At 41.4% G+C, this 10,277-nt stretch overlaps 1 protein-coding gene across 1 annotated transcript; it reads right to left on the bottom strand.

Moving 5' to 3' along the window:
- Positions 1-344: 344 nt before the first annotated feature.
- Positions 345-1,849, bottom strand: RFPL4B (ret finger protein like 4B). The gene has a single exon (XM_019734932.2). The coding sequence runs from the start codon at positions 1,758-1,760 to the stop codon at positions 906-908; it is 855 nt and encodes a 284-aa protein (XP_019590491.2). The 5' UTR covers positions 1,761-1,849; the 3' UTR covers positions 345-905.
- Positions 1,850-10,277: the final 8,428 nt, after the last annotated feature.

Genomic DNA, 10,277 nt, shown 5'->3' with positions numbered 1-10,277 from the left:
TGATGGGAAACTTAGGATCAATGTGGGGCCAAGGGGGAGGGTAATAGACAAAAATGTCTATAGTGCCCTGTGAGTTTCGTTAACACATTGATCTAATCCCAGCAAGACCACCCAACCTTCCTCATCCCTCCTGCCCTTCTCTTCAATTGTTCCAGGGGTGGTTTGTTTTTAATGCAGAAATTAAAATGAAAACAAAATTAATTTTAAATTAATTAATTGAAAATTTTATTAATTGATTTAATGCAAGAATTAAAATTAAAATACATTATGTCCTCTAGTCCAGTCTTCAAAGTGTGACCTCTACCTCTCACGTGGAACTTACTACAAATGCAAATTTTGGGGGCCCATCTCAGACCTACTGAATTCATCCAGGGATTCTGATGCACAATGTTTGGAACCACTGTTCTAGTCCAGTGGTCCGCAACCCTGGCTGCACATTGAAATCACCTAGAAAATTTGGTTTTCTTTCTGAATCCCACCCCTAATTTGATTGGATTGTGGTACAGTTATGGATGTGGGAAGTTTTTTAAGTTCCTCACATGCTTTTAAGGAGAAGCCCAGACTGAAAACCATTGGTCCAGCCCACTTAGAGTATCTGGGCCTTAATGGTCAAATATAGCCACTCCAATCAACGACATGCTATGAGTGTGAAGACTGGACTAGTTCTCCCTCCCAAATAAAGATCTTGAGGGTGTAAGTTTCTCTGTTCCCTCATACACTCCTTTTCTGACCTAGGTGGGTAGGATTGAGTTTCTGACTCCATTAACCTCCATTGGAGCTCAGGCCAGCTCTCCTCTTTCTTTTCTTTTCTTTCCATCACCTGTTCTAGTTCTTCTTCCCCACCTACCCTGTAGTTTTAGTCAGTTATAACAATTGAGGCAGGTTAGGATAGGTCCCTAATTGGTTTAGTCCAAGAATGATGGTGGAAAGAACCTAAGGTGAATTTCTCTTGAGCAGATGCTCAGGGGGCCACCACTGTCACTTTCTCCAGGCAACTCAGGACAAAAGAATGGACGCAAAGGTTCCAAACAGGAGAAATTTCTGTGTATATAGATGAGGGCATCATTTCTAACATCAAAAAACTTGATTTCTTCCATCTCAACATCTAGAAAAATTCCTATGTGGCTAAGGCCAGGGTTGGCAGGAATTCTGGTTTCTGGGCTGGCGCTGAAGTAGAGCGCTCCTGCCTTCATGCTGATGACCCAGAAGCCATGCTCAGAGGAGAAGCCGCTCTTCCTCTTTCTGTCAACTGATTCCTTGCAGACCCCCAGAGCCCATTCCTTCCCCTCTTCTACTTCTACCGCCCAGTAATGGCAGCCAGAGGAGAAGCACGGGGTGCCCAGGACACAGGCCACATAGGTGAATCTCTGGGGTTCTTCCGTCGGGTTGTGGCAGATCTTCCCACACTGAACTTTCCTGAGGTCATCAGAGAGGACAAGGTAGGAGTTGGCGGTGGCAGCATCCAGGGTCATATCCTCCCAGAACTTCAGGAACACATCATTCAGGTGCAGATTTTGCTCGAGTAGGAAACCGTGCTGTTTTATGAGAAGCGTTAGTGTTTTCATTTGCCATTCCTCTATAGGCGGTTTGTCAGTTACTTCTCGGCATATGGGGCAGATCAATTTTAGATCCTTGTTTTCTAGCAACCACATTTGCATGCAGTTATAGCAGAAAGTGTGCACGCAGGAGAGAGAAATGGGACGGGAGAAAAGTTCCAGACAAATTGGACAGGTGGCTTCATCTCGCAGTCTCACGGACATGGTTTCCCAAGGTCACTCCTTAGCAGTAAGCTGAGCTGAAATGGCCCTTTATTAGCTTCTGGAAGCAATCAGGAGCCTTCAGATAGGATCTGCTCTTCGGCAATCAGGATGGACCTAAATTCAAAACAAAAATTAAACATAAATCATTCTGTAGGTTATACATGAAACTGACACTAAGTCACCAGGGAATGAGAGTAAAGGCACTATTTGTGAAAAGAACTATCAAAACTATCCAAAGTCTAGGTGGTCACGAGAGAGAACTAGAACAGTGGACATGGTCTTTCAGGTAGAGCAGTTATCGAGACTTCCAGGTGAAGTCCGCTCTGACCAGTTTCTCTGCAGAAACTGAGTCCAACTTGGTCTTTAATAGGATCTAGAAGTGCAGTCTCCACCCCTAGTCAGTATTCCTTTGTAGACCACCTGCAGTTCAAGAAAAAGAATTTCTACATCTAGATACCATCATACAAATAAAGCCAATCCTGCCCTACTCATCAAAGAAAAGTAGCTCTAAAGAGCCCTCAAAATTTCAAAGAAAATTACCATAGGTGAGGAAACCTAGCAAAAACCACCGTAAAATGAATGAGATGCCCAGTATAGAATCAATTTGAAGGATAAGAAACTGGCTTACTAGAACATCCTGGAACATAGTCTCTCATCTCCATCCAACATACTTATTTGAAAGGTTTTATGCTCCCAGCGTTAGCTAGACTCTGCAGGTACAAAATGTGTAACCACACACAGGCTATCTGCCCAGGAACAATACGGAGTTTTTGGAAGTCTTCCATGTGCTGAATGTTATTCCACTCTGATGAGGCCTAGCTGAGTGACCGCAGAGATAACCTTCTTCTTCCACTCCCCTATCACCCTTTCCAAAAAACCTGACCTTTTAAGGCAAATTGAACATAGTGCTTGCAATCTAAAAGTGCTTGCCTAACCCACCTTTGAAGGTTATCAAAGAAAACAATTTTGCAAAAGAAAAAAAAATGTACATGTGTAAAAATGTGTCCTTTTGGCGTTATCTATGATCCCAAACAATCCAAAACAATCTAATTCTATAATAATGAAAGGATTCAGTTAATTATAATACAGCTATTGAAAGTAGAAAGTATATTAAAGTGAAAATCCAGAAAAGCCTTGAAGAAATGTTAGAAAATAAAAAGGAACAATTTTTAAACACGTACACTGTAGTTGAAAACACAGAAAAAAACACACATGTACATATAAAAAATGACCTAACGTTAATATGTAAAAATTTAAATGGCGACATTAGAACGGAAGGTGAAAAAGTTCCCTAACAGAGGATAATACAGACCCTTTCTTTTCTGAAATGCAAAGGTAAAGGTATTCAAAAGATAAGTTGTAGCCAAAAAGAGAGAAATCAAACAGTGGAAGTAGCCCAGACAGAACAGATTGGTTACCTTCATTTGGAGACTTTTAGGTAAGGTCCTGAGGTCTGACCTGTGCTCTCCACCTCTCCTGGCCTTCACTTCTCCTTCAAATGGGTTTGAGCTCAAATACTCTGGCATTTTATAGTCCTGGGACCCAGTCTCCACCCACGATTGGGGTTGTGATCCCAGGGATTGGGTCTTCTAAATCCAATCAAGTAAACTTAACCAACCCCACTCCTTAGTGACCTTGGAGCCACTTATCTGTAATATCTTTTTTAATATTTCAATTACAGTTGACATTCAATATTATATTAGTTTCAGGTGTACAACATAGTGATTAGATATTTACATAACTTATGAAGTGATCCCCCCTATAGGTCTAGTACCCATCTGACACCACACGTAGTTATTACAATATTACTGACTATATTCACTACGCTGTTTTACATCCTTGTGACTATTTTGGAACCACCAATTTGTACTTCTTAATCCCTTCATCTTTTTCACCCAGACTCCCAACATCCCTACCTATAATATCTTAATACCTGCATAACAACATATCAAAAATGTGCATGAAGTGTTTTCAATTTTTAGAATAATTTTTATATCTCATTAGTGCTTATACAATTTAAAATTAAATAACAAAATAAGTTTAATTCCATAGATTCCTAATTATCAAAGAAACTGACTTTCACATATGCTAGTTAAGATTTAGCCAGTGGTGGGGGAGGGAGGCATCATCAGCCCTGTCAGTAATCTAAGGTCCCTACAAGGTGATGTGTTTGCTCAAAACACAGTTTGTATTTTTCAAATAACAGCAGCTGTACTGGGATGGCTTTGCAGCTTCCTCTTCTCTCCAATCCTCACCCTCCTGTCCTCTCTGCTGCCTATTGTACATTAAAGAGGGCCCTTCTGTCTATCTGAAAGAAGATGGAGGGCACCTTTCTGAATTATTAATGCCACCGAAGACCGCTAATGGAATTCCCACACCCGCCTCTTCCAAGGAGCTGTGGTTTGCACACCTGTTGAGTTCCAGGAAGAGAATATTTTTGGCATGTAGAGTATGTAGAATGTTCCACTTCTTCACTTATTTTACAGGACAGACTCTCTACAAAAAAGAAAAGTTAGGGATTATTAGACTCTGTAGTTACATATTTGATAATACCGGGGGTGCCAAAAACATGTATACAGGTGGACACTTTGGTCCACGTTGCTCCAGCAGTAGTTCGTGGTAATCAGGAGTGTCCTGACGCTGATGGTAACCCCTTTGAGCACCTCTTGTAATTGCAGAAGTCAAACGTGACTTGTATTCATCTTTTGTTATTGGTATATATAGAGTATTACAATCTTAATACAGTTTTCCTATCTCAGAATATGTATACATTTTTGGGGGGACCCTCTGTATATAATCCCTACTTTGGTCCTATTGATGGGTCTCTTATTTTTTGTTCTGAATTGTGTCTTTTGGGGGTCAAAAATACGGAGAAAAACACTGAATAATATTTGTGTGTTTTATTCACAAGGTGTGTTCCTATCAACATAATGACAGGCAATAGAATTCTTTATCCACAGCAGGTTATCTGTGAAAATAACAAGTTCCAACCTGAGTCTTGATGTAAGTTTCAACGACCTTAGGCCACCTATCCTCAAATAAAAGAGTAATGCTTAGTCACCCCAAAAGGGCCCACTCTTCTTTCACCTGGTAGGACCCAGGCCCTGAGCAGAGGTCGGAGGGGGCAATGTGAATTTGAGTGAGTAGTGAGTATGCAGGAATAAGGACACACATGTGATGCTGCCCCTGGACTGTTTACTTTGTGGTTTCCACAGCCAAATGTAAGTGTTTTCAGTCTCGTCTTCTGAAATCCAGACACAAAGCCTCCTTTCACCCCTCCCCCGTGCTCCCTCCCAATTCAGGACAGGTTCTCTGACCAGAACCAACTGCAGCCGGCCAGCCCAGCTAACAGCTATTTATCCATAGTTCAGATACAGCTGGGGTGTCAGTTCTTCAGGGGAGTGTTCCCCAGACTAGGTCAGAAATCCCTACTCTGTCTTCATAGTACCCTGCATCTTTCCTCTGTGTAAATTACCACAATGTTAGTTACACATTTATTAAGGTAATCACATGATTCATCTGTGGTTCATCATATGAATAAATCACACCTACTGAGCATTTCCTATGTGCCAGGCATTTTTCTAAGTACTTTACATGTTTTCTAGCTTTGATTCCTTGTAGCTCTATGAGATTGGTGCTGTCATCATCTTAAACTCTCACATAATGCATGTAAGACTACCCCCACCAAGCTGTGTGATCTTGGCGTGTTACTAAACCTCTCTGGACTTCTATCCTGTTTGAATCAGTTTATTTTATGATTTTTCTATTTTACAAATACAATACAATCCTAAGTCTCATTAAACAGGGACTAACTTAATTCTTTTAGCTTCTGGAACTATGAATCCCTGCTATCTTGACAGTCATAGTAACTAATCAGACATCATTCAGGGATTGAGAACCCTGGATCCCATCTACATTTTCCTAACATCGTTTGCATTTCACTGATAGTTTATCACCTAACTGAAGAGACAGGTGTGACTCATTGGATCTTCTGTACTTCTAAATGTCCTTCTCAGTACTTGTCTTCTGGACATTAGCTCTTCAGTTTTCTTACAGTTCTATTAGTGAGTTCCGTAGCATAGCATCATTGCAAAACAAGAAATGATAATGACTGATATAGCAGAGTCAGCACAGTCCTGTGAACTCAGCAGAGGATACCTTATGCAGTCAAATCTTTCAATTAACTATCATCTAAACACAGCACACCATCTTAGCAGCATGCTGCCCGTTGTCATGAGTTAAGTCCAAAGAAACTAATCAAAATAAATATCCACTTTCCAAAGAGCCAGCAACAACCCAAGCCTTGCACGCAAACATCTATTGAGTGTCTACTATCTTTAAGATTCTCTGTTAAATACTGAGGGAAATCTGCCCCCCACCCCGGGGAAAAAAAGAAAAAAAGAATGACAGAGTCAATGCCCTGTATGTTATAATATAATTAAGGGAGGTAAGACAAGTATATGAGATAGTAAATAATGTTATGAAGTAGATGAAAAATGATCTGGTATGTAACGAACTGCTGGCTACACATATGTCTTTTTAACTATATCTACATACAGATAACAAAGGACAACATATTTTGGTCTGTTTTTAGACATCCTCTTTTCAGAACCCTTATACCATTGTCATGCAGGGTGTCATGCAGGGTCTCTGGTCCCGCTCCCCGCATAAGAACGCAGGACATGGTGAGGCCAAAAAGGAACACCCACGGAGCCACAGATAGGGGACTCATACCACTATAGTCTCGCTGGCGGCTAGGTTGGAGACACAGGAAGCAGGAGCCACACTGTCTGCCCCCTGTGTCCACTTCTCTCTCTGCCAACCAACCTCACTTGCTAGCCGCAATCTGTTCTACTAACTGCAGTCCACGCTTACTAGCTCATTCACCATCTTCTTGCTAGGCGCTACGTTCTGCCAGCATAGCCATGTCAGTCATATTAGTGGCCAATGGCTCACTGGTTACAGCTGACGGCCAACTAGCCACAGCTGATGGCCATCCAATCACAGTTGATGGCCATTTACTACCCAAGTGAGCACCTTTCCAACGTGAGGGTGAGAGCCTGGAAACTGCACTCCTGGCTCTGCCCCCACAACCATTTAATGCTCATTTCTTAAAACAGCATCTAAGACCTTTGAAAGCAATGTCAACTAATATATCCTATGTGAATGGAATGGAAGGAATAGGTATAGCTTTGCTTTCCTCCAACCCGAAAACAATTCTGATTATGCATTACTCCACTGGAAGTGTCAATCCAATTGAGATTGTGTTAGACACAAGGAAAGAGATCCCCTACAATCAACAGCCCAATTCTGGAACCCAAAGGCCTCCAGTCCAATGGAGACATGTCATGCAGGGTGTCATGCGGGGTCTCAGCTCCCGCTCCCCACATAAGAACGCAGGACATGGTGAGGCCAAAAAGGAACACCCATGGAGCCATAGATAGGGGAGTCATACCACTATATTCTTGCTGGCAGCTGGATTAGAGACACAGGAAGCAGGAGCCACACGATCCGCAAACTGCCGTCCGCTTCTCTGCCAACCAACCCCACTTGCTAACTACAACCCGCCGTGCTAACTGCAATCCGTGCTTGCTAGCTCAGCCACCATTCACTGCTAGCGTAGCCACAGCAGTTATATTAGTGGCCAATGGCTCACTGGTTACAGCTGACGGCCAAGTAGCCACAGCTGATGGCCATCCAATCACAGCTGATGGCCATTTACTACCTGAGCCAGCACCTTTCCACGTGAGGCCGAGGGCCTAGAAACTGTACTCCTGGCTTTGTCCCCACAAGACAGCTTTGAAAATGACTAGTAGTTCAGCCTAACGGGGCCTTGGTGCCCCAAAGTGAGTCAAGCCAGGAAAAGTCAAAGGTAGGAGTTCCGGGCGATTGTGGAATTGGACAGAGGTCTGAAATCTAAATAGACAAAGAAGTCTGGAAAAATAAATATGATGTAGTATATTTGTCCAAGTGGGAAAGTCCAGGCAGGCCACACACACTGCAAAACAGAGGTCAGAGCAAAGCCCCCAATGTAAGGATGCACATCTACACAGGAGGGAATGCTGGGAAAGTGTGAGCGTTGGTATGTGTCTACTTAAATCATGAAATCTCATTGTAAGTAAGTGCTGTATACAATTTACACATCACATCTCTCCTTTCCTCTAAAAACTATTCTAGAGAAATTCTCTTTTTAAAAATATCTGTTACTGTTGTCGACCATGGACTCCTTTGTTAGTGTTTAATAATGAGCAGTATAGTAGAAATTATTTCTTTCTTTACTAAGCAATCATAGTTTTAAAATCTTCAGCAAAACTACCCATATGTCTGTCTCTTCTGTAATAAAAAATGTACCTTATCTTACATATCTTTTAGGGCTACTGGAAAATGACCACTAAGTTTTGGGGGAGATATTGTGCAAAAATATAAAAATGCTTTAAAATATCCAAAAACACAGTTGCCTAATTAATCGTGGCCTTGCGAGTACACACTGATGTGAACAGAGAGCTTATATGTAGATTTCCCCGAGTGATCTTGTTTTAGAGATTAATAAAATATGAAGCACAGGGAGGTCAACACATCATATAACTGAAAGATTATGCCATGCATTGAACATTTTTGAAGTAGAGATTTTTGTCAGACTTAAAGAAGCTTAACATTGTTTGGTGTCAAAATAGTTCAAATCACTGAAGTATACTGTACTGATTCAGCAAAATTAAGTTTATGTAATCATTTCCTAAGAGATCAACCTCTTCCTCTGACAGGCCTGGGAAGAAAACACTGGTGTCCAGAGAGTCAATGTCTTCCTAGTCAGTTACCTCTTGCAAAGCTCAGACGCTTGGAATCTGTGTTGCATACTGCCATCTACTGGGTCTCTGTGGGAACTGCAGTCCCAGCCTTCATTGTCTATCACCCTAAACTTGATGGCAAGTAGGAACGTAATCAATGAGCATTACTTTGCTTTAGCTTGTGGGAAGTTTTATAACTATTAGAAAAAATGCAAAGAGAGGTGCACACGTATGCAGTTAGATTCATCGAGATCACAGGATGATTATTTTAGGAACTTTAGGAATGGTGGGTCAAAATTAGACAAGAAATTGTTTTACTGAGGGGAACTCAATTTATAAAATTTGTAATCAACTTCCTTGACATCACAAAGGATAAATAAAATGACATTCTGGTGTGTTTTTTAAATTATTAAATCCCAAAGCATCCAACTTTAATTGAGATGACTAATTATGTATAATTAGTGGAGGAAAAGAAAGTATTCATACAGGTCTGTTTTATGTGCTCTCCTAGTATTGTCAGACATCTACTATACAAATACCAAGAACCTATATTTGGTCCATCTTCTCCTGTTTTTCATCTTGGTACCTAACTTCTGGTCATTTCTTTGCAGTAGTGAAGCCAAAGGAAAGGAGATAACGCGCAACGCAGAACTGCCCCTCCCAGACTTGCTAGCGAGTCTGTTAGCAATTTTGATCGGTCAGTTGGGGAAAGAGACTTTGAAATTCAAATAGAATTTCATCATGGATTTAATTCACCCAATGACTAATATGACTAACTGAATACTGGGTGGACTTCAATTTAATAGGCAATTATAATCTGTGCCTAGTGCGTGGTTGACACACAACTCTGCCTAATACTAGTGACCCCTGGTAAGGCCAGCTTTGCAAGGAGTCGGCTAGCTGCTGAGAAGCACTGACCATTAGCAGAGAGCTTGAAATGCCACCATTCCAAATACTTTTTTTCCTCACATGATCGTCATGGTCTTGTAAAAATTGCTCTGGGTAGAATAGCAACATACGATGATGCCTTGAGTAGTTAAGATTTCAGTCCCTGGGAAAGAAGTATAGGAGTCCCAGCAGCCCAGTGGGAGGAGAGCAAGGGCCTTGGAAGAGAAGGGAGGAGGACTCCAGCCTGTGATTTCATTCAGTGTTTGTTTTTACCCTCTTGTTCCTCAGTCCGAAAGATTGAGAGGGCTCCACTACGAATTTTACAATTAATTATATCCAAGGAATGGGTTGTTTTGTTTTGCTTTGGTTTGGTTTTTGGCAGCCAGTACACTTAAAGAACCTCTACAAGAAAAACTTTATGTTGAGCCTTCAGATCGCTACAGATCTTTTAGAAAGGCTCTGAACTCTTTCATTAAGGAGAACTAACAATTGCAAAGGCAAGGCTGTCCCTCAGGTAGGGAAGAATGTGGCAAAAATTCTGCACTTCAGCAGTTCTGCCGTTTGTTTCCCTTCCGCGTTGATCCTACATTTCAGAACAAACCAGCTCCTGAGGAGTTAAAGGAAGTTTCAAACCTCCCACTGACCATCCACCGCTCTCACTATTCAAAGAACTAAACAAAATCACCCATTTCTCTCTCTCTCCAAAGTGAAATGGGTTTGTAGTAAAGGGAAGATTTTCATCCTTTCTCATGCTCCAAATATTTATTTATCTCATCTTTCTAAATACTTTTTTGGAAGGGCAAGGCCAAGCAAAATGTCATTTGGAACCTTAATTTTAAACATC

Source organism: Rhinolophus sinicus, linkage group LG05 (genome assembly GCF_036562045.2).
Source record: "Rhinolophus sinicus isolate RSC01 linkage group LG05, ASM3656204v1, whole genome shotgun sequence".
Taxonomy (NCBI): domain Eukaryota; kingdom Metazoa; phylum Chordata; class Mammalia; order Chiroptera; family Rhinolophidae; genus Rhinolophus; species Rhinolophus sinicus.
This window is presented reverse-complemented; position numbering and strand designations above follow the sequence as displayed.